The sequence below is a fragment of the Hylaeus volcanicus genome, chromosome 5, assembly GCF_026283585.1.
Source record: "Hylaeus volcanicus isolate JK05 chromosome 5, UHH_iyHylVolc1.0_haploid, whole genome shotgun sequence".
In the NCBI taxonomy this organism is placed as follows: Eukaryota; Metazoa; Arthropoda; class Insecta; order Hymenoptera; family Colletidae; genus Hylaeus; species Hylaeus volcanicus.
Window position 1 is genome coordinate 9,896,788 of NC_071980.1, and position 23,050 is coordinate 9,919,837.

Here is a 23,050-nt window from a genome sequence, read left to right on the forward strand (position 1 = left end):
GTCTCGTGGCAATTTCCATGATTTTTTTATGGTTAATGTGTATATTAAAATGTAATATGTTACCCTATAACGGCGATGTGTACATAATCCGTTTGCGTGTGTGTGTGTGTTAAAAAGTACTATTGTTTGTTGTAACGTTGCGTGATTGGTTATCCAACGTGGGTGATTGCAGAGCGTGAGACTACGCACGCAATTTATCAGCGACCAGGAGTGCCTGGGGGGTCGTGGTGTCACGAAAGAGGACACCACGGAGAACAATAATTACTACAGTGGACTCCGCGGGGGCAGACCATTCGCGACGACCAATAGCAGCCTAGCGTCGGCCACCAGAATTCTCAATCATCATCTGTTTGGGTCCAGTTGTGGGCCCAGGCACTATACAGGTACGCAACAGAACCATCGACAACGATGAAAACAGCGCACATTCTTTACCCTTTTGAAAATCACTTGTATTGGGTCGTCCAGAAAGTTCGTGGCAATTTTTTACACTTTATTTACCGGGTGCCTATTTTTAGGCTTTTTAATCGCAGTATTTAGCTATTCGAATTTATTCACTGTGTTGATGGTTGTCTACTTACAATGTTCAATGTTTGGAAACAGACTTGGCTTTCAATGTACCCGGTAACAGTATAGAGGAATTATTGTCAGCCTAGATTGGTGTATGATACTGTAGCAAATTCTTTTTTGAATTAAAGTCTGTTTCTAAATAGCCCGGTAGATAAAGTGTTAAGAAAAATTCAAAGGCACATTTGAATATATACAGGGTGTCCCAGTCTAAGTGATACAGAGCTCTAACTCCAAAATTATCGGTCGAATGCAAAATTTCAAATATGGAAATTGCATGGTAAATTGAGGATCATGTTTCAGCGAGAAGGTATTTTTGTTAATTTTGTTATTTAACGAGATATGATGGTCAAGTTTCGTTTTTTCAAATGGAACTATATATTTTTCTTTTATACCGTTGCAATTTTATCATGCAATTTCCATATTTGAAATTTTGCATTCGGCCGATAGTTTTGGAGCTAGAGGTCTGTATCACTTAGGCTGGGACACCCTGTATACCAGAGATGGGCAAAACCTTAAGCTTCGAAAATGTGTTCCTCTCTTTGGAGAATGTTCAAAAGAAGAAACGAGAATAACGTATCGTCAAACTTCAGATTTATTCGAAGCATAGGGTTTCGTCTATCACTGCTGTACAGGGTTTGAATAATAATCAATTACAATTTTTTTTATTAAATAATCGATTTAAACAAATGTAATTCAATCAAGTTAATTAATAAATATTTTGAATAAATGTATTTAAAAATTATTTAATTAAAATTAAACTAACATAAGCAGAGTTAATCGAAAGTCGTTTAATTGACGATTGATATGAGCGAATTTAATCGAAGATATTTTATTTACGATTGATATGAGCAAATTTAATCGAAGATATTTAATTGCCGATTAATTTAAGCAGATCTAATTCAAAGCCATTTAATTGACGATTGATTTAAGCAGAATTCATTCAAAGGCATTTAATTGACGATTGCTTTAAGCAGAATTAATTCAAGCTATTTAATTGACGATTTGTTTATATCTTTAATGTTAAAAGACATTTATATAAAATTTAACTAATTGTATAAGTAATACATATAAGGTTCTTAGATGCTAATCATGAATTAATTCTGCTTAAAGTAATCGTCAATTAAATATCTTCGATTAAATTTCCTCGTATCAATTGTCAATTAAACGACTTTCGATTAATTCTGCTTAATTCAATTTTAATTAAATAATTTTTAATTACATTGTTTGTAATTAATTGTCAATTAAAGACGGAAATTAATTTTAAAAGTAATTAATTTTACTCGCAACCATGGTGCTGTACATGCATATACATGACCGAAGGGAAATTTCAGGAACGAGCACGGAGAGCAAGCTTTCCCTGTCCGCCGATTCCATAGACAGCGAGGGTGTGCCTTTCATAGACAGACACCGTGTCTCGAAGTCGATACTGAAGAAATCGGAGAGCAGCAATAATTATTACAGCAACGCGGGCGATTCGGACACGGAGAAGCTGATCACCGACAACGCATCCACGATAAGCATGTGCGATAACGAGACGAGCACGTGCAGCATGAAGCAGCCGGTTTCGCCGTTGCTCTCTAGACAGGTCCTCGAGTCGATCTTCCGTACGAACAATAACGTCGAGAGGGAGGACGAGGTGGATCAGACCGAGGAAAAGAACAGCCTCTCCAAGATGAGCAGGTCGATATTCGACAACGTGCTCGAAGGTGACTGGTTTCTCTTTCTTCCTTCTTTCTTTGCTCTTCGTTTTAGGGAAAACAAAGGAGAAATTTAGCGAATGTAAGTCGTGTAGAAATTATTTCTAGGCTTTTACATTTAACCCTTTGCACTTGAAGCCTTTTTTTCTGGTATCTAGATGGAGATGGAGATGTTTCTTAGCATTCTATTACCATGAATTCTAAGCCATCTAGATTTGAGAATAAGGTCACCTTCACCTCACCGACAATCATTTTATTGACACTTCGAGCTCCAAAGAAATTAAACCTAAACAAATTTACAGACTTCGAGGACACGCAAGAGTTGGAGAAATTGAAAATCTAACTAACTAATAACAGCTACGGCTCCTTGATGTTGTACCTGGTAATCTAAATCTAATTTCACTTATCACTTTACACTACACTTTTGCACCTTACACTTTTCCATTTTTCACTTTTCCACTTTCCGCTTTTCCACTTTCCGCTTTTCCACTTTCCGCTTTTCCACTGTACACTTTTCCACTTTCCGCTATTCCACTGTACACTTTTGCACTGTACACTTTTGCACTGTACACTTTTGCACCTTACACTTTTCCACTTTCCACTTTTCCACTTTCCACTTTTCCATTGTACACTTTTTCACTTTCCGCTTTTCCACTGTACACTTTTGCACCTTACACTTTTCCACTTTCCGCTTTTCCACTGTACACTTTTGCACTGTACACTTTTGCACCTTACACTTTTCCACTGTACACTTTTCCACTTTCCGCTTTTCCACTTTCCGCTTTTCCACTTTCCGCTTTTCCACTGTACATTTTTGCACCTTACACTTTTCCATTTTCCGCTTTTCCACTGTACGCTTTTGCACTTTCCGCTTTTCCACAGTACACTTTTGCACCTTACACTTCTCCACTTTCCGCTTTTCCACTGTAGACTGTTGCACTTTACACTTTTTATATCCAAAGATCTTATTATAATTTGGCAGCCATTAGCTCTCGATATTATTCGCGACGAAGGATTGTTCGTCACGAATAATACCGATTACCAGGTCTCACCACGTGGAGGTTGCTGCGAGTGGAGACCCGGAGATAGAAGGAATCAAAGTTCCTTCGATCTCCCTCTACATAGAGTATACATACATAGATGCATACCCTACATAGAGTCGACGAGCTTAATACTAAGTACGAAACCGTGGCAATCAAAGAAAACAAAGTCCCTTTAATTTCCAAAGTCTAAGTCTGACTCTGCCAAACAATTATTTGAACTAAATGGAAGCTAAATGGAAATCGCGACACGACGCGACCATGAAACTGGACTTACTGAGTCAGTCCCATTTCCTCCTGTTGGATCTGGACTCGAGAGGAAGACGACCGACGCCTCCGAACCAGTCCTCCACACCCTGCATCCCGTTGGGAGCCACTACAGGACACGACTTGTATCCGTCTTACTGCGCTTTGGACTTACTGCGCTACGCCGAGAGCCTTGGACTACACTAAACGTGATGCAGGAAGTAGAGAACCAATCCGGAGGAGCCGATTGTCTTCCTCTCGAATACAGATCCACCAGGAGGACGGCAACCGGCCTTTCTGTCCAGTTACACAGTTGATCACTACACTTACCACATGAAGCAATAGTGATCGAAATGGAGCACGATGTTACGAGCCCAGTATGGACTTACGAACAAACAAAACAAGTTGATTAATAATTCTTTGGCAGAGGACAAACTCTCGTACATCCATGCCTTAAAACTAGCCAGATACATGCCTTAAAACTACCCAAACCAAACTAAGATACCCACAACCAATATCAAGCGACGATAACTACGGGAAACTACACAAACAAAGGTAGGAGGGACACGAGACGCGGACGCGCGATTGCGAGATCCATACCGACCGAAGGATCGTCGAAGAATGAGACCGCACCCCTCGTATACCTGTGTCAAGGGTCGCGGCTCGCTATCGAAGTAGAGAAGGGGAAGGACGAACAACAACCGCGAGACATGTGACATGTCGATTCGAAGGCTCGTTGAATCCATCCACAAAAGAATTTACGAAACATTAATACCACAGCATAATCATATTCCCCATCATTGTTTAAATAATAAGTATTGTTAATAATTAATTTAACTATTGTCAGAAATTACTATTTAGTTGGTCTAATCAACAGATATCAAAATATTGACAAATTTCTCACGATTACTTATTTAAATTTTATTCTCAACTTTTCATGTGCGGAAGTATTACTTTCTCGAAAAACATTGGTATAATAATCTGAAACTTTAAAATGCATTAAACATGTACATCTCCGAATTAATTGAATATTTACAATGCATATAGTAACATTTAGTCTTCGATTAAATATTAATAAGAATCACGGTTCAGAATGAGTATTCATCGAACACAGAGTAATCGCGAGAAATTGTTCTATATCGTTATATCTGTTAGCTGAAATAACTAAAAATTAATTTCGGACAATAGTTACATTAATTATTAACAGTTACATTAATATTATAATAGAAGGTCCTGCACTTTCGTTAAATCCTTAGGAAGTTGAAGTATTTTTGGAAAGTGCAAATGGGTTAACAGGTTAAGAAGAAACTATAGAAAGTTTCATGCAGGACGCTGAGGTTAGACTGATGTTTTACAGGTAAGAGTAATACAATGTTTACGACTGATCGCGAGATAGGGAGTTCCATCGCATTTTGTATAACGTTTAGACGACTTTCGCGTAATTTTTCTGCTGGTTTCATACGGAATAAATTGTAGTTTGTACGGGGCAGTTGGTATCTCCATTTTACCGTGCAGTTTGAAATATCGAGCAGCGTCCATATGCGAGCCGAATAATACTGATTACCAGGTCTCACCACGTGAAGGTTGCTGCAACTGGAGACCCGAAGATAGAAAAGAGCAAAGGGTTAACATGTATAATCTTCGACAGTTTAAAGATAACATTTTAACTTGGTAGAAATTTTCCAACAGTTAGAAAACTTCCTCGTACCGAACTGTAATTTAAGTAACCGTTTCGATGTTATTCAGAAAATACGATTCTCGAAAATTGTCAATTTCTCCCTTGTTTTCCCTCAAACGAGACAATTGTACATTTATCGATAACTTTCTAGAAGAGAGCCACACGCAGGACGAGACAACGCCAGAGAACAAAAACAAAGAAGAACGGAAGAGGTCGAAGTCGAAGATGGAGGGATCGTCAAAGGACAGCCAAACGATGCTGATATGCTCGTTACGGCCGTACAAAGTGAAAAAATCGGCCATCGAGGAGAAACGAAAGTCAAAGACGAACAGTCACGGTTACAAAGGCACAGACGCGAATTGTCTTCCTCAGGAACATCGTTTCTCGTCGTAGCGTAACCCATCCCCGTCTAGCATCCACTCTCTGTGCCGCATACGTAGATACACAATTGCATCGATTCGCGATCACCGTATGAATAACGTTTCTCGTTTCGAAACACCATTAGTCTTCGCCAGTGTCGTTTTAACGTACGACCGCGCTGCAACGTTGAACGAGTTCGCGGCGGTAGCAGTCGCTAAAATTTCTCATCCGCACCCAGACTACTATACCCACGTTTATTTGGATCCCTCGAATCTTTTTCGTTTCGATCTTCGATATCTAAACGATGTAAATTTAACAAGGACTATCGCGACGATGTTAAAACGGTCCTGATCTCTGCACGTCTTCGCAGGGCCGTGGATCTCTGTTCGGATGCGTGAGAATCTCTGATAGGATGCAGCAATGACGCTAGCAATGTTATCGCCTCTCGTGTAAATACCGCAAAACGATAAAGAACAAACGAACAAGAAACGCGTATAATTTTTAAGAAGAACGACGATACGTTGAACGAATTAACTCTGCGGTCGAAACCTGGGATATATTCTTTACGCGAGCGTTATCTTTCATGGGAGAAACGTTCCAAAGACATACACGACCTTTTGAGAACGAGGATTGCAGGATCCACTCATCGAAAATCACGGATATCTACGCTATACCTGGGTCGCTAACTATAGTTATTAGTTATATTATATTATATATATTATATATAAATTCTATAGAATTTTCTCGCGCACGCGTCAAACAGGTTCTCTAACCTTTCATACTTTGTTTGCGTTCGGGTTTTAATTCTTTTCAAGATTCATTTATAAGAAATTACATCACTACGGTTGAGTGGTCAAGTCACGGATATCTATTATACATAATACGGATAACTGCGGGTCGAATTCAAGGAACAGGACGTTCGTTTGAAAACTGTCCAATATACCTAAAAAGAATATGGAATATATCGTAAAAGCATAAAACACGCGTCCAAGGATCAGTTTCGCGGCCATGTACCGATGCTCCAGCGATCTAGATATAGTATTCGATATCCGTGCTGAAAATCCTTCCCACGACGTCCATCCACGTGCGCGATAGGGAACGTCGACATATCTTCCAGCTTGGCCAGAAATAATTCTGGCACGGCTACCGTCACTACGGAGATACGACCGCGAGGAGTTCGAATAATTAGAGACTAATCCGTGTAAGAATATATAAACGCGAAGAAATAACATATTTTCAAGAAGATGCCGCCGTGATTCCGAAGCGCGATATACAAATTAGAAAGTATAAATTACTCGTTAAAATTAGCGTTGAAGAGGAACAAATCGAAGTAGAACGATATCGAATAGTATCGAATACTATTCGGATGAACGACGATCGGTTAACGGAAGTGACGAGTAACGCGATCGAAGAACAAGCGACACGAACAATACAAACGGTAACGTTAAGGATAATAATAATAATAATAGGAGCAAATAAATCTTTAGGCAATACGTGCTTTTACTCATCGTTCGCTCAGAGAGAGAGAGAGCGAGAGAGAGAGAGAGAGAGAGAGAGAGAGAGAGAGAGAGAGAGAGAGAAAGTGAAACGTTTCGCAAGGTAAAACTTTAATCTAGTCCCACGGCCCTGTTACACTTCCTTCCCCTTCCCTCCCATCGCCTAAACCTCATTGATCTAGAATAAGCTTTGCGTGTGCATTAAATGGCATAGCAAATGCAATCACGCGATCAGTCTGTAAGTAATCGAGGGATCGTCGTCGTTCCGCGGGAAACTAATCGCTCTAAAAACTTCGCATCGGACGTCCCTCGATGCGACACGAGTGTTCGTTTTATCTGCTGAGTGTCTTACGTACAATTAGACGATATCGTTGTAATAGAAGGCATTAGATAGGTCCAGGCAGGATCAGATTCGTCGCGATCGACGAACATACGTGGCCTGAAGAAACGTGAACAACTCTAGTATCTTTCATTCGTTATTCGACTATCTTTTTATTTGAGTAACAATTTATCCTGCCTCTCATTAGTCGAATAAAACTAATCGAACCAGTACGATTCGTTACGCATCGTGTACGTATTCTAATCACGTTTCTCCACGCCTAATCGTACTTCGCAACCGAAACGTCGCAGTGGAACAGTCGTCGGAAGAACCAGAACCGCTTACGTGCCCACGACCATTCGGTTAAATTCGGTCGTTCGTAATAAATATACACGATATTAAGAGTTAACGAAGTGTTCTTCGCGCATGTCGTAGATGTCGAATTAAAAAGTGAGGACGCGTTACACATGCTCACGTAGAGAGTAGTAGAGCGCAAATGTCGTCTATGTTTACATCCAGGTACCGATTTCTAGCCGCGGCAACGGATATCGTTTCTTCCAATGTATGTTCGAGCCGCTGTTTTATTAACACGTTGCAAAGTGTCAACGATTAATATGCAGGGTGTCCCGACAACGGTGGGCGCACCACGCGTATTATTCGAATTGTCTTCGCCGAAAGAAAGAGTTTATTGGGAGATTTTAATACGCATACTTACGACGTAGTATGATTTTACAATTGCGTGCTCAAAAATTCGGTCGCTCCTTTTTTGCTCCGAATGGTGATCGTTGTTTTCCTTTTATTTCCTCTTCTTTTTTGTCCTTTTCTTCTCCTTCTTCCTTGACGAACGTTTAACTTTTCCTCGAGGAGAAACGAACTGTCCGACTCTATCTCGAGTCCTCGCTGTAACTTGATCGCACGCGACACAGACGTTCTCTCCTACGTTTCTTTTTAGACGAATCATCGGTAAAATACATATCTCTAATGGCATTTCTATTCATTGTTATCGTAAATGTAGGAAAAACGAATAACTGTACAGTTGCACGTTAATGAAAAACGAAGAAGAAGAAAAAAATGGTTAATATTCCCCCGTGGACGCGTCCACTCGGGGATCATTGTTATGCTGGTGGTCTAATGTTCACGACTCGAGTATTTTTTAATATATTTATAATTGTTTTCGACGTGTATACGAATGGAGAGGGGAGGGCCATTCTGAACATTGATAACGTCCTTTCAAACGGATGTACTTTTTACTCGGTGTTGTTTACTTCGATTATTTTATTCGAGCTTTGAACTTACAATAATTTTGGATATACTATACAACTGTTTTTAATCGAACGCATTCACGATTTAAACATTAGATTTTGTCCGTTTAATTTAAACGGATTCGTATTTTTTAATTCAAACTTGCCATACAGACTGAAGCAATGTATAAAGGTTACTCGAAGCACGTAACGCGATAGAGTTTGATAATAATTTTACTATTTTTAATTAATAGTATATTAATGTCTGTATAACTTGTCTTTCAAGGAGAAAGTCTTTTCTTACTCTTTAAGTACAGCAGATATAAAAGTGATAAATACGCTATAAGTACAAGACAATGTTGTTGCTCAAACTTTTTACTTTCCAGCTTCTTTTTACAATGTTTCCACTACTGTTAACAATTCAATATCGTTCTTCGCACGCTCACAGTTTGAGAAAGATTGCTCTCTTCGTTTAAAGAGAAAGTGGAAACTGTACATATATATCGCAAATGTATATTTAGTCTCGTGTACATCTTCGATGCGTACAAAAATGCTAGACAAGCTACCTATCGTCCTATCGTTTCGTCGTTGAAATATTCAGAATGGTCCCCGAACACGTGAGACACATTGATTGTTTCATATTGTTAACGTATTATATTTATTAAACGCGAGAAACACGCGTATGTAATCGTGCACGACACTCGACTTCTCACTTCTCTAAGCGTTTTATCATTTCCACGTACCTGTTATTCAAAGTTGGATCTCGATACCTCGTAATCGCTTGGAGTTTCTGGAGTAAATCAATGTCTTCTGTGAATTAACATAGCTGGAAGTAGAAAGTTCCTAGAAGAAGAAAAACAAAAAAGAAAAAAAGAAAAAGAAAAAAGAAGTGTACAGAGCGTGATTTATTATTTATTATCGTAATTGTATAATTAGCGCACACTTAGCAGTGATATAGTACAAACAAGAGGGCCCGCGACGTAGATTTACGTGTGGCATCGAACGAGCCAGTGAGATTGTAAGGGTATAGCGATGAAGAAACTTGAACGGTTGGACGGATCGTCTCGTCAGAAAGGCACGATGAAGAAAAGACATACATATATACATATATGTATTAGGGTGGTCCTTATTTCAATGATTTCTGAAATTTGTGTCACGCAACCCCTAAATACCTTGCAAATACATAAGATAAGATAGACGTAACTGATTGATCAAATTTCATGTATTTTCCATTAAAAATTTTCGATAATTTGGGGAACGTGTTAACGTTACAATCGAGAGGTCAAATTTTGCAGGAATTTTGTTGTATGTATTTGCAATGTATTTAAGGATTGCGTAAACGACAATTAACCGACAAAAAGAACACTTACAAATAAAGCGCACGAAATCATCTTTTTATCTAATTCATTGTTTTTAATCAAACGTCGAGAAGAGCCATAAAAAAATTCGAACGTCATTAAATTCGCCGTTCCTTCGCATCTTTGCGTTTCACGAAGGAACACACGCGCCCTTTGGACAATGATTTTTATCGTCTACGCCTTCGAAATTGAAACTATCCGAAATGAACAGACGCGATTGTTCGACACACCCAATAAATTTCTCGATAACCAAACGCCAGTCGTTAGAAAAGATTCTTTGTCACGATATCGAATAATCAAGCGCTTAATCAGATTTAGTCGAATCGATCTCTCGCGTATGTACAATTTTATTTTCGAATTTCTAAGGCCTAGAATCGTAGCTATAAGACAAGGTAGCATGCGTAAGCGAATAAAGTTGTAATTTGCCAGTTTTTGTTCCTTATGAGGGTATCTTTTATTGCCAAGAAATATTCCCTCCCATGTAGTATTCGTTACGTAACGCTGTGGAACGTTTGTTGTGTAAACTAATTTTGAAGGACAGAGGTGTTAATAATAGGGGAACTTTCGTGTAATGGAACAACGCATGACTAGCGCTCAATTTTACTTTAGATAACTTAATATAATATAAGTTATCGAATATAGTTTCTTATCCGAAAGTATCTTTATTCGAATTTCTATTTATATAATTTTTTTTTTTATTTAGATAATGCCCATCTCTGGTCCCGAAGCTGTCCGATTCACGTACACGCTGTCGTAGGTTTGTGTGCGTAAGTGGTGGGGATAGAAACATTTGCGGACCGAATCTGGCATCTCTGTTGGGGAGGGGATGGTGGCCATGGTGGGGCCATTCCGCCATTGCCATCAGTGAGCGGGGTATCTTTGGCGTGAGAGGATGTAGTGGTGCTTTGTTTATTTGTCTGATAGAAACGAAATTTAATAAAATCATGGGGTTCTCTGGATGGATATTGGCAATAAGTGGTCGTAGTAAGTACTTTCGCACTATCACTTCTATTTCTTTCTTTATTTTTGTTTATGATTTGTATTATAAATCAAAGGAATCCTTTTCGATTTTTATTATTATTCTCGTTATAAATTGAAGGCATCTTTCTTTTATTTGCGTTACGATTTCTCTATGATTATTTATTATAAATTAAAGGGACCTCTTTTTGAGATTTCGAAACATCCAAATCGATTTCTTTTATTAATACATTTTTTATTATTATAATTTAAAAAGGCATCCCTTCCGAGCAAACTACTGCACATATCCATTCTTGTTTTTGCTCCGTACTTGTTTGAGTATAACAATTTGCATTATAACTAGAACAGGTGTTTCTTTATTAAGAAAGAATGAACTGAAATAAATTGAATTCAATAGCAGATAATTCAGTATACATATAGAATAGAATAGAAATAGATGTATAGAAACAGTATATAGAATAGAAACGCTAATTTTCGATCAGTACAATTCATTACTCACACAACCCTACAGATTAGTTATCAATTTTTGTATATCGGGGGCAGTCCAAAGAAACAAGCTATGATTATTTCAAACTGTATTTGTTATAATAATTGTCTCCAATACGAGAAGCAAGTGTGTACACCGATAGTTCCCAAATTACATTGCAATTTACAAAGAAATAACGTACACGGAACGTCGTATAAACGTTAGGTAAAATCGAGGGGCAACGCGTATGTCAGGAAATTGCTTTATTGCAGTTGCTATACAAGGATCGTGTATCTTTAACAGTGTTTGTTGTCAAAAAAAAAACAAACAAAAAAAAGTGAACAATTTGAATTAGAGTCTAACTCGAAGCCGGTGGAGCGTTTACTGCTTCAGTCGTGGTACTTTGCGAGTCCGCTATTGGTTTCTCCTGTAATTCCAACCATGGTAATCGTTTCTGTAGCTCCAACCTGTCGCAGAAAATATTTTAATGCTATTATAATATCAACATTACGAAATACCGATCGATCGATTTTCGAACCTAGACTCTAATCGATATGAATCATTGTCGAATAATAATCGACGTATTTAAAATTTCGTTTCACTAATTATTCGAAGCGTGACAATTATTATTCTACAATGAATTCATTTTAAAGATGCACGCAAATATCGTTATGCAAATATGCAATATCGCGAACACGATGTTTTTAGGGCTATTTAATAATATTATTGTAATTTTGTTACGAAAGTTTACCTGTATCGCGGATGACTTATCGCGTACACGTACGGGTCCAAACAAGCAACGGCTTTACACGTGATGGCTGGTATCATCGTGACACCGGGTGTTAAGAGCGATTTATCACCAAATGCACCGATCATTGCCATCACACCGTACGGGGTCCACGAGAGGACAAACAGGAAGCAGATTGTGATGGCAGCCTTGGAACAAAAACACGTATAAATTGGTAACGTTTAGATCACGATACTTGGTCCGAAATTATTTAATCTAATTTTTAACAATCATTTCTACAAATAAAGTCATCCCTCGGTTTTTTTTAGACACCGAGGCAAGTACATAGGTGACATCGCCTGGTAGACAGGTCTGGATTTGGATGAAGTTAGGCATGGATTAGGTCATGTTAGTTATGAATTAGAGGTTAGCTTGGTTAGGCCATGCTATATGTATGGATATGCCTGGGTTAGGTAGTCGCATGCGTAGCTCGAGTCATTTTAAGGTACCTGCTCATTGACTACTAACCCTTTGCAGTCGAGAGATTAGGTTCCACGCAGCAAATCTACAATACCTAATGTTTCTTTAGGTTTAATTTCTTCGGAGCTCAAAGTGTCAATAAAATGATTGCCTTATTCTCAAATCTAGATAGCTTAGAATTCATGGCAATAGGATGCTAAGAAACATCTCTAGTTGCTGATAGATACCAGAAAAAAAGGTCTCAAGTACAAAGGGCTAATAGAAGTTGTCACAATTGACTGAAGAAGGTACCTTAAAGTGATCCAAGCTGCGTAAGCCAACATTAGCTTACTTCGAACCCTGAGAAGCTAGCTGCAATGCTGATAAAGTATCCGAATTAATTCTGAATTAGAGTCTCCACTGATACATCGGTATAATCTTTGACCCCTGAAGAAGCTAGCTGCAATCCTAACAAAGCATCCGAGTTAATTCTGAATCAGAGTCTTCACTGATACATCAGTATAGTCTTTGACCCCTCAAGAAGCTCCAATCCTAACAAAATGTCTAAATTAGTGAAACTAGCTTATCCAAGAGCCTTACAACCATTAGCCTCAGTTATAGTATTAACGAAGAATCCGATAATTATTATACCGTGTCGAGTACCTTGGCTATACGAATCTCGGCGCTTTGAGTGTTCGAGCCCGCATTACTCCGTAAGCTGTCAACGTTCATCTTCTTGGCCTGTTCGCGTAGCGCTTTCTCGTGGTTGACGACGTGACTAACGATTTGGCTGTAGTAGTAGATAATAAGCATCATCGGTATGGCGTAGGAGAACGTGAATATGGTGGCGACGAATGTTCGTATGTCGTTCGAGTCGGTCAGGTAGTCGAAGGAACAGCTGGTTAGGAAACCCTCGGGCACGAAACGTCCCCATACGTCCATTAAGGGCATCAGACCCCAAGGTACGGTGTAGGTCCAGATGCACAGAATGAACAAGAGCACTTGTCCACGGGACAGCTTACCGTCGAGAGGTCTTGCTATTGTACTGGAATACAAATTTAATGTTAACTCTTTGCACTCGAGAGGTGACTCAGTCACCATTTCACGCAGCAAAATTACAATACCTAATGTTTCTTTAGGTTTAATTTCTTTGGAGCTCAAAGTGTCAATAAACCTCATTGGTGAGGTAAAGGTGACCTTATTCTCAAATCTAGAATAGATTTCTAGAATAGAATCTAGATAGATCTAGAATAGATAGCTTAGAATTCATGGCAATAAAATGCTAAGAAACATCTCGAGTTGCTGCCAGATACCAGAAAAAAAGCCCTCGAGTGCAAAGTGTTAACTGAGGTTGGATTCTGATTTCGAACGAACTCTCTTCTTAAGGTGTTCTAATCTAAAACTCTCAAATTTTTTTTTTTTTTTTTTTTTTTGTAGTTTTTCAAAGTAATAGTTTCTCTTGTAGACCTTACAAGTTTAAAAGTATAAAACTTTGCAAATTCAAAAATCAAACTAGCCTATTTTTAAAGGTGTCAAGGCACTCTTAGGCCTCGAACAATTAATTACTTAAGCTTGTAGCGTTTATAATTGAATTAAGAGTACCTATATCTGTCGTATGCTATCGCTGCGTTCGTCATCGCGGCACCGATGCCGGACAGGGAGCCCATGAAGCCGAATACTTGACATCCAATGTTGCCCAAAGCGAAACCATGGTTAAAGGCGTTGTATATAAAGATCGGTGACTTAATCATCATGAGGAAATCGCAAACCGCGAGGTTCACGACGAACATATTCGAGGGTGTCCTTAGTGATTTGGCGCTTTAGACAAAAATAAATTACGAATAAAATTAGTAGATTCTTTTAATCGTCGAAGAAGTATTGAAAATGTTAGGCGTGGAAATGAATTAGCTGCCTTCTTTATATTCGATCATTTGCAAGTTTAAGTAGAAATACTTGTCATTTTGTTAGATTGAAATGTCGATCTTCCAAGTCCTCGATTTAATCTCTACGAAACCATCTGTACGGTGAATTTATATACAGTTAGATAACCCAAGTTTCAACCTAATGGCCATTAGAATATTCGTTTAGAAAGTTCGTTGGCTAATAAATTTACTTATCGTTGTTTATCCGACGGAATGATCGAATACAAAGACTCGGAATTAATTTCTTAGGCCTAATATCTACGCCCAATCTAATACATAGATAAATTACACTTTTCAAAGGATAAATTCTAACTAGACTTTATAACGGATCTTTATGCATTTATAGGAAATTTGAATGTGCAAGAACCTACAAAATGCAAACAATATGCAAGATTATAAAAAAGATTGAAAGTAATGTTCATATTATAATATTTGCAGAATAATATAAATTCCTATTTAGATAAATGCATCCGAATGCATAAAGATCCGCAGCCTAATTATAACTTAGCACCTCCTAATAATGAATTCGTTACACATTTTTACAAACGATTATGCGACACACTTTTTTCTTTACGCACACCTATCTTTCCAACTCAATCACATGGAATAACAATAAATCTCTGTACAACACCAAAATTCTAGCTACGCATGAAACACTGTAGTGCACTTTCGATTCCACTTCACGTTTTCCACAAGAAAAAAAATAAATTAGAACGTCCATCGTGATTACTGGTTCAAGTTTAACCCTTTGCACTCGAGAACTCTCAGTCACGACTAGGTTTTCTTTAGGTTTAATTTCTTTGGAACTCGAAGTGCCAATAAAATGATTGTCGTTGAGGCAAAGGTGATCTGATTCTCAAATCTCAAATTAGAGATCTTAATATAAGTCAATATAACCTTGGCATTCGTGGCAATAGAATGCTAAGAAATCATCTCGAGTTGCTGGTAAATACCAGAAAAAAAGGCCTCGAGTGCAAAGGGTTAATTTTAATCCAAGCTACTACGCAGAGATGAAGAGCTAGCTAGTCTAATCGGTACCAGTATAGTCTTCTTCTCGATTATACCACTGAATTCTATATCACAATCTATGCTATAGGATTCTATATTACAATCTACGAAATTACACTGTTACCAATCAGGCCCGCTAGCTAACTTCTCGTCTCCGTACGGTAAGATTGCAAGATGTTAAATAGTGCAAATGGAATAGAGATGATTTTATCGATAATGACGACTTACGCGCAAAAGATCCATATCACTAAGCCATTTCCGGGTATAGCAAGGAACATGTATAGAAAGTACAAGAGAATCAACATATAATGAAGGGAGGGGTTCGGCTCGGGATAGACCAGCCAATGATCCGGTATGTGAACAATCTCTTCGGGTGGAACGTTCCATCCCAGCAAACGCGGTGGTCCCGATGGTAGATATCTTGCTTCCGAACGAATACTGTCGTTGGACATGTTGGTCACTCCGTTTGCCAGCCCCTCTCCTTGATACGGCCGATCAGCCAGCTATTTTATACCGTTCTACCTCCTTGAATCGCGAAACCCTAATCCGTTAGCTTTGCTGGCTTCGCGCGGGGGATTAGCCAGGGGATCATCCTCTAGTTGCTCTTGGTCAGCAGGAATGTGCGTCAAAGTCATAGGAGTTGGTCACGCAGATCATCAGTCGATGGTCTGCTTCCAGCAAGGGTGGAACCGATTTGTTTCCAAAACTCGAGATTCGTTATGTCGTGCATTGATGCATTACACCTCCATGGAGGAGGAGGAGAGAGGTGTGCGTGGGTCCAAGGCGATAATTTAGGAGCATCTAAAGAGAAAGAAAAGGAATAAAGATAACGATAAGAAAATGATATAACCCAGAAGAATCATTCAGAAACAATACGTATACGTACGCCTAATCTAATAAGTACTTTTAGCACTCCTTTGTCTGGCTGTTTAGAATTAGGAATTGTGAATCGGTTCATTGGAAACTGTTTCATTCGTTTAATTTGTCCCGGCCACCAGAAATTCGTAACGTAATTATTAATCCTTTCTCTTCGCAGGTTTATTGCGGCCATTTAACCCTAGAAATTCTTACGTTTTAAATAAGATTATTTATTTCGTACGGTTACGTTCCCGAGCAAAGGAGAATCATATCGGTCCACGAACGTTTGAATTACTAGACGTATCTTTATTATTTTCATATTTCGTGTAATTACATTTTTCCCTACGACGAAGTGAAATAACTACAATCCTGAACGTTTAATACTTATTTAATTTGGTGTGCATTGTTTACTCTTAGAAATATTTATACAGCATGCCCCAACACGTGGAACTCGCTTCGATGGTCATTGTACCTCAAGAACAAGGAGGATGTATTCGTACGAACTTTATCTACTATTATATATACAATCCATTGCCGAAGCGAGTCCCACATGTTACGACACACGTTGTAGTGCTGGTCTTTAACGCATCGCAAAATATTTTACATTATCCATCTGAAATATAAAATACCATTTGTCTTTTCTTAATAAGCGTTTTCGAGCTCCAAATACTGCGTAAATTTCCACCGTTTCGTTTATACTCTGCCCTGTCGCTCGGCAGACACGTCTGTTAAAGTATGAGCTGGCAAGTAGGACGACGGATTCTTAGGATCCTTTAACCGCGGATTTGGTACCGTAGTTGATCTCGTTCCTAAACTCGTATACCCTTGGTCGTACAAGGGACAATACGGTACGTTATGCTTTAACAGAAACTTCCACACTTGATCATACGTCCAGTTCAAAATAGGATTCACGCGAATTAGATTCGGCCAGCTTGGATCGGTTGGCGTAAAGGCTTTCAGATTTTCCGAACCAGGATCACCCTTTCTCACTCCCATGAGGCTTACTTTCAAGTTCTTCCTTTCGTTTAAAAACGATTTCAATGCCAATTGCAGAGGACCTTCTTTCCTCACTAACTCGAAACCATAGTACCCTGCAGCTCTCTCCACAAAAGAATCCACCTGAATGAATATTCAAAAGTCACGTACAGTTCGTATAAAAAATATAATGCGTAACATTTTTATTAAACATATATATGAATCGTTTAAAAAAGAAATTTGGACCTATTCGAAAGGTTTACGTAGAGTTCTTTTCCATTTATATAAATTTACAAGTATAAAGTATTAGGTTGTTCCAAAACTTTTAGCTTAATATTACCTCTGGAAACGAATCTGCTGTTACATACAGGCACAGTAACGACGTAATATTTTGTAATTTCACAATACTGGCAGCCAAATGTAAAACCAGCGTACAGTCCTTCCCACCGTTGAAACTTATAAAAATATCTTCTGGTTTGTACCTGAAAAATATACGTAGCGTTTATTATCTTTAGCTATGTTAATCGCAAACAATGCACATTCCTATTTTGATACATACGTTCTATAACATTCTTGTAAAATATCCAGAGCGGATTTAACGTGCTCTTCGTTGTCGGCTTCTTCGAAAACAGCCTTTGCGTGGTACGCGGTGAAACCATTTTCTAGATTTCGTACCCTTTGAATCGGCAAGCGATACAAAAGTTCTCCTTTCGATTCTAAAACGTCTTCTTTCTTTCCCTCGAACGTAAGTCTCGTCAAACAATCGCACGATGCTTGAGGATAACTTCCAATGCTAACTTTGTCGCTCCAACGGCTAGCGTGTTCGTCCAAAATGTTCACGATAGATAATTCGCTTAAATTGATATCTATATAGTCGAGGTGTAAAGGAGCAGACCCTTTTAATCGCGTTATTATTACGTCGACGGCAGGCTCGAAATATTTTGGAGAGCCTGGTAATACAAACACGTTGCTCGCTTTTATAACTGCGTACTTTCCTAAAACTTTAATTGAACGATCTTTGAATTTATTTTCATATTACAATCGGAGTAGACGCTTTAAATTGATAATATAAACGTGTACTAGTTTCTTTATCATACTTTTCGATTTGGTATTCAGTAATTCGCTTACTTTGAGAAGGAACATAAATAAGCTCGCAGGGGCTCGGTACTATGGCAAGACGTTGAGCTTCTTTTTCGTTAGGGAAGAGAGTTGCAAAAAGATTAACCAATTCTTCGCGTGTTTCGAGTTTTAGTCCTAAACCTTTAGCCACGGCTTCGTATGTTACGTCGTCGTGCGTGGGTCCAACACCGCCTGATGTAAATACCACCGAGTACTCTTTGGAAGCATCGTGTACGGTCTTCGCAATTTCATCTACCTAACACAAAAGGCTACATTACGCGGTGTGAGAATTCAAATATTAATCATAACAAAACCATGCGAAAGTTATATTTTTGTGTCATCAAAACTGTAACTAATATATAAGATATCAGGATATGAGATATTATTTATCTTAGATATAAAATTAGATATTAACCCTTTGGACTCGAGACCGTTTTTTCTGGTATCTACCAGCAACTCGAGATTCTTTCTTAGCATTCTATTGCCACGAATGCTAAGATTATATTGACTTCTAATTCTATCGACTTCTATTGAGATCTCTAATTTGAGATTTGAGAATCAGGTCACCTTTGCCTCAACGACAATCATTTTTATTGGCACTTCGAGTTCCAAAGAAATTAAACCTAAAGAAAACCTAGTGGTGACTGAAAGTCACCTCTCGTGTCCAAAGGGTTAAACTTTGTTCTTCAGATTTTTTTAAACGTTCTAATTATTTCCCTTATCTTAATTTTATTTATTTTATGTAAGGGCGATAATAAATTAATACGCACAATATCGGGAATTACTGTTATTTTTCGAAGCGTAATACCAGATGCCCGTAAACGTTTCGCCAGGTAAGATGCGTTTGTATCTACAATTTGTCCACGTAAAATTTCATCTCCTATCGAAATCAAGGCTGCAGTATGGACCTCCATCGTGAATCGTCGTCCTAAATGAATTAAAAAATAAATTTATGTAAATAACGATGCAATCGAACTTACCTAAAAGTATATCTTGGGTTGTACAATAAACTTTAAGACTTCTTCGTTTAGTACTTAGTAGTAGATCGGTAAAGAGCAATAATGTATGCAGTAGTCAACTTTATACTAGTAGTTATCATTGAATAAACAAGTCTTTATTTCTAGGCGCCTGAGAGTATACTTTGATATGTAGTCGGGATAAAAGTTTGGTGATAAGAAGCGACTCCGTAAATCATTTGTATATTTAATTACATTTATTTTATGTAACAAGATCTGTCCGATGTAGCTTACATAAAATAGAGCTTACAATATTTCTTCTTTTACATTCTATGAAATAAATCAGTATCGCTAAATATCATCAAAGTAGGTGATAACAATGTAGTATTAGAAACATCTTAGATACTATCTTAAAAGTGTTCATCAAATTTGCATTTGTTCGACCAAAGACGTTGTTACATCTGTCTGTACCGGTGGCTTTTTGGGCTCTTTCTTCTTCCTTCCATGTTTCGCTTGGTTTACCTTCGGCTTTGATTTAGATTCGAGCGCTGCCTTCTGCAATTCCTGAAGCTGTTGATCTATCTGAGCCATCTTATCCTTGCACTCTTTAATCGCTTTATTTCCTTTTAAATCCAACTATCGAAATGAAGGAGAATAGCATGAAATCAAGTTCATAGATACCACTTGTCCATTTTAATTAAATACGTTATTATTAGTACACCGTTTGCAAGGATTCACTTACTTTTTTTAAATTGGTTACCACCTTCTGAGCTTTCGCTTTCAATTTGACACTACGAACAGTTGCTACTTTGAATACATTCTTGTTCTTCTGATTCTTTTTCTGTCCCTTGTTCTTGCCCATTATTCTCTGCAATATTATCGCTTACATATGTATTGGAATTACTTTCCACTTTCAATTTCTTCGTTGCTGGCTCCTCGCCTTTTAACACGCTTCGCGTTAATAGAAATGACACGCGAATCATTTCTTTGAACGGCGAAACCTTTCTAACGTGATGCAAATTAATCAAAGAGTTATTCAACGCGCAGCCTAATTTCTCTTCGACTAACAGTTGTCCAAGTCTACAAGCATCTTCTCCTTTGTTCGCTTTTACAAAGCAGTATAGATGTATGGTCGGTGGTTGGTAACATATTCTTTCTATCTCGTCTTCGTTAAAACAATCGTGAAACACGTCCAAAAAGTCAACGGCGTTACTTGGTAAATTCATTGCTATATGTTCCGTACCAATTTCATTATTAGCTCGTCTGTTCAAAATATCAGCTTTAACGATGCTTTTTATGAACTCTCTGCCATCCAAGTTAAAAGATTTGAAATTAACGGTAACTTTATTGATGACAGCGTTTCTTTGAAGCCATTTATAAGATTCGGGATTCAAGTCATTCGCGAATACGTTAACTCCTGCACGGGCAGCAGGAATAGAGAACGGTCCGATTCCAGCGAATACATCGTACAAAGTATCTTTAGGTTTCATAAGTTTGATCAAATTTAAATGTTCGGTACACAATCGAGAATTCCAGTAAACTTGAGAAAAGTCCAACTCGTACGTGAAACCATTTTCTTTCGTTACCGTAATAGTATTCTTATCGCCTGCGAGGATTTCCATAGTGAAGTGTCTAAACGTCGTATCGATAGTGTTCACCTTATTAACAACTGTTCGAGCAGACGGAATAGTGTCAAGAAGAACTTGACCGATAACATTTTTGTATGGTAAATGCTCATCGCGCAGATTCAAGTGCACGATATGACCTACCAAACTGTACGAAGCAGGGACATCAATCCCTTCGGGTAAAATAGCTTTCAATATGTCGTTACCATCCCAATTATCATACTTTAGAGTTACTTTCGCTGTTCCAAACTGTTCATATACTTCCGCCAGTTTCTGTCTATCATTTTCTGAGAAATTTTCGAAATTTTGTATCAACTTCGGATTTAAATATACGATCGTTTCGTTGGCTGTATTTTGAATAGATTTGAAGTTTCTCACTTTGACCAAATACTTTTTCAAAACTGGAATTACTTCCGAAATAGTAACATCACGAAACTTTAAGAATGGTAATTCTACTGTAGTCGTGAACGCCGTACGATCCAAACGTGTCGCCCCTCGCACTGATTCTGGAGGAACCAGCAAAGAAGTCATTGTATTCATAAAAAAATGATATCTAGTCCAAAAGTATTTTGCGAATACTGTGTTCAATATCCAATTGCTAATGTACATGTAGTATTACATAAGATCCAATAATACGATACCCTACAAAGAAGTCTTAGTTACCATATTTTGATCAAATATTGCAAAAGTACAATACATATTTTATGATTAATATAGTCCATTGTACTACGTTAACTTGGTCGAATGTGTAGACTTAGAAAAATATGAACAATATGTAAAGCATCATCTTAAACAATTGACCGTATCAATTTTTATTAGTAAAAGAATTACTATATTTGTTTTAACGCTTTAACAAAGTCTGTACATTTATTTTTATCCAATGAGCTTTATGTTTTGTTCATATATATATATTCATAGATCCGTGTTTCCACTCAAAGAATCATTTTTTAATTTTGTTAATTTAGTTTGTGTCGCTACAAGTGAAACATAAACTAAATTGTGGTTCACATTTTATATATCGCTATAATGGCATCTCTTTAAAGTAAATCTAAACAACGACTAGGTCTTAAACATTTCAAATATTCATGCGATTGTAATTAATGGGTAGTTGCATGCTTATCAGTCGTTGCATCGCCATAGGAAGGTTAAAATACATATATATGAAATGAACATATGTTAATGAAAACGAAAATGTAAAAAATTGAATAATTTTAACTTATAACAGAGTGCATGGAATTTGATTATATTATTATGAGATTTATAATAATTTGGAAAATACTATTATGTTTTGATCACTTTTACGAATCAGGTAATTTGATATATAAAAAGATGACGAAGGTATATGTAAATATAAGCATTCGTTTAAAGAGATAACGTTTGCGTTCGTAATGAGATATTTTTCTAGGACCATGAGACAGTATAAAGTACGAATTCATTCTTCCTTTAAATATGAACTTACTTTATTAAATTAATATCGATTATTATTTACCTCTGGTATCGTATCTTTTCCTAAAACTAAAATTCTTCGTGCGCCGACAAAAAAATCTGACAAACGTTAAGTAAGGTTAAAAACTCCACATGCTTCATTCTCGACATTCGCACGATCCGCCATTTATCAATATGCATACATAAATGTTATGTCATAGAATACATGCATCAAGTAATTATACATAAGAGCAAGTTTACAATCGTTTCGTAAGTAAACATTATTTCGTATAAAATGTATTAATAAATTGCATCATTTGAAACGATATACGATAACCAAAAATGCAAATGAAAAGTCAGTAACAATGAAATACAGGGTGTCCCAAAAATGTCGTTACACCTTGAAAGGGGTGGTTTGGGAGGTGATTTGAAACAACTTTTTCCTTAGCGAAAATTTTGTTCGAAACTTCGTTAAGCAGATATTAACAAAGCCTCAGACAACATTTTCGCTAAGGAAAAAGTTGTTTCAA

The 23,050-nt window shown here is 37.6% G+C and overlaps 4 protein-coding genes across 7 annotated transcripts in view; 1 reads left to right on the plus strand and 3 right to left on the minus strand.

The window, feature by feature from the left end:
• LOC128877564 (potassium voltage-gated channel protein Shab) overlaps positions 1–10,444 on the plus strand; it is a 51,633-nt gene extending 41,189 nt beyond the window's left edge. For all 3 annotated transcript variants that reach the window (XM_054124968.1, XM_054124969.1, XM_054124970.1), the window contains 3 exons: positions 173–383; positions 1,899–2,273; positions 5,380–10,444. In XM_054124968.1, coding sequence (XP_053980943.1) covers positions 173–383; positions 1,899–2,273; positions 5,380–5,621 — 828 coding nt within the window. In that variant the 3' untranslated portion in view covers positions 5,622–10,444. The remainder of the gene's footprint in view (positions 1–172; positions 384–1,898; positions 2,274–5,379) is intronic.
• Positions 10,445–11,692: 1,248 nt separating this feature from the next.
• Positions 11,693–16,059, minus strand: LOC128877575 (opsin, ultraviolet-sensitive). Its single transcript, XM_054124985.1, has 5 exons — positions 15,791–16,059; positions 14,235–14,450; positions 13,296–13,677; positions 12,198–12,382; positions 11,693–11,913 (listed from the first exon to the last, which is right to left on the minus strand). The coding sequence occupies exons 1-5, from the start codon at positions 16,012–16,014 to the stop codon at positions 11,805–11,807; spliced, it is 1,116 nt and encodes a 371-aa protein (XP_053980960.1). The 5' UTR covers positions 16,015–16,059; the 3' UTR covers positions 11,693–11,804.
• Positions 16,060–16,712: 653 nt separating this feature from the next.
• On the minus strand, positions 16,713–22,887 carry LOC128877569 (FAD synthase-like). 2 transcript variants are annotated; one of them, XM_054124979.1, is made up of 6 exons: positions 19,495–19,579; positions 19,285–19,442; positions 18,524–18,770; positions 17,955–18,396; positions 17,736–17,877; positions 16,713–17,539 (listed from the first exon to the last, which is right to left on the minus strand). In XM_054124979.1, exons 2-6 carry the CDS (start codon positions 19,426–19,428, stop codon positions 17,114–17,116), a joined length of 1,401 nt encoding a protein of 466 aa, XP_053980954.1. In that variant the 5' UTR covers positions 19,429–19,442; positions 19,495–19,579; the 3' UTR covers positions 16,713–17,113. The 2 variants fall into 2 exon arrangements, with proteins under 2 accessions (XP_053980954.1, XP_053980953.1); XM_054124978.1 differs by lacking the exon at positions 19,495–19,579 and adding an exon at positions 22,585–22,887 and having other exon boundaries at positions 16,714–17,539.
• On the minus strand, positions 19,706–21,692 carry LOC128877571 (tRNA (guanine(37)-N1)-methyltransferase). Its single transcript, XM_054124980.1, has 2 exons — positions 20,213–21,692; positions 19,706–20,106 (listed from the first exon to the last, which is right to left on the minus strand). Exon 1 carries the CDS (start codon positions 21,633–21,635, stop codon positions 20,262–20,264), a length of 1,374 nt encoding a protein of 457 aa, XP_053980955.1. The 5' UTR covers positions 21,636–21,692; the 3' UTR covers positions 19,706–20,106; positions 20,213–20,261.
• Positions 22,888–23,050: the final 163 nt, after the last annotated feature.

Bases quoted from the DNA above. Each gene is read 5' to 3' on its own strand.
- LOC128877575 (XM_054124985.1), bottom strand. From the start codon at position 16,014: ATGTCCAACGACAGTATTCGTTCGGAAGCAAGATATCTACCATCGGGA. The intron at 12,383-13,295 runs GTACTCGACACG...TTTTGTTCCAAG, and splicing joins CCGAGATTCGTATAGCCAAG to GCTGCCATCACAATCTGCTT. The intron at 11,914-12,197 runs GTAAACTTTCGT...TTTCTGCGACAG, and splicing joins ATAAGTCATCCGCGATACAG to GTTGGAGCTACAGAAACGAT.
- LOC128877571 (XM_054124980.1), bottom strand. From the start codon at position 21,635: ATGAATACAATGACTTCTTTGCTGGTTCCTCCAGAATCAGTGCGAGGG.
- LOC128877569 (XM_054124979.1), bottom strand. From the start codon at position 19,428: ATGGAGGTCCATACTGCAGCCTTGATTTCGATAGGAGATGAAATTTTA. The intron at 17,878-17,954 runs GTATGTATCAAA...TATATTTTTCAG, and splicing joins TTACAAGAATGTTATAGAAC to GTACAAACCAGAAGATATTT. The intron at 17,540-17,735 runs GTAATATTAAGC...ATATTCATTCAG, and splicing joins CAGCAGATTCGTTTCCAGAG to GTGGATTCTTTTGTGGAGAG.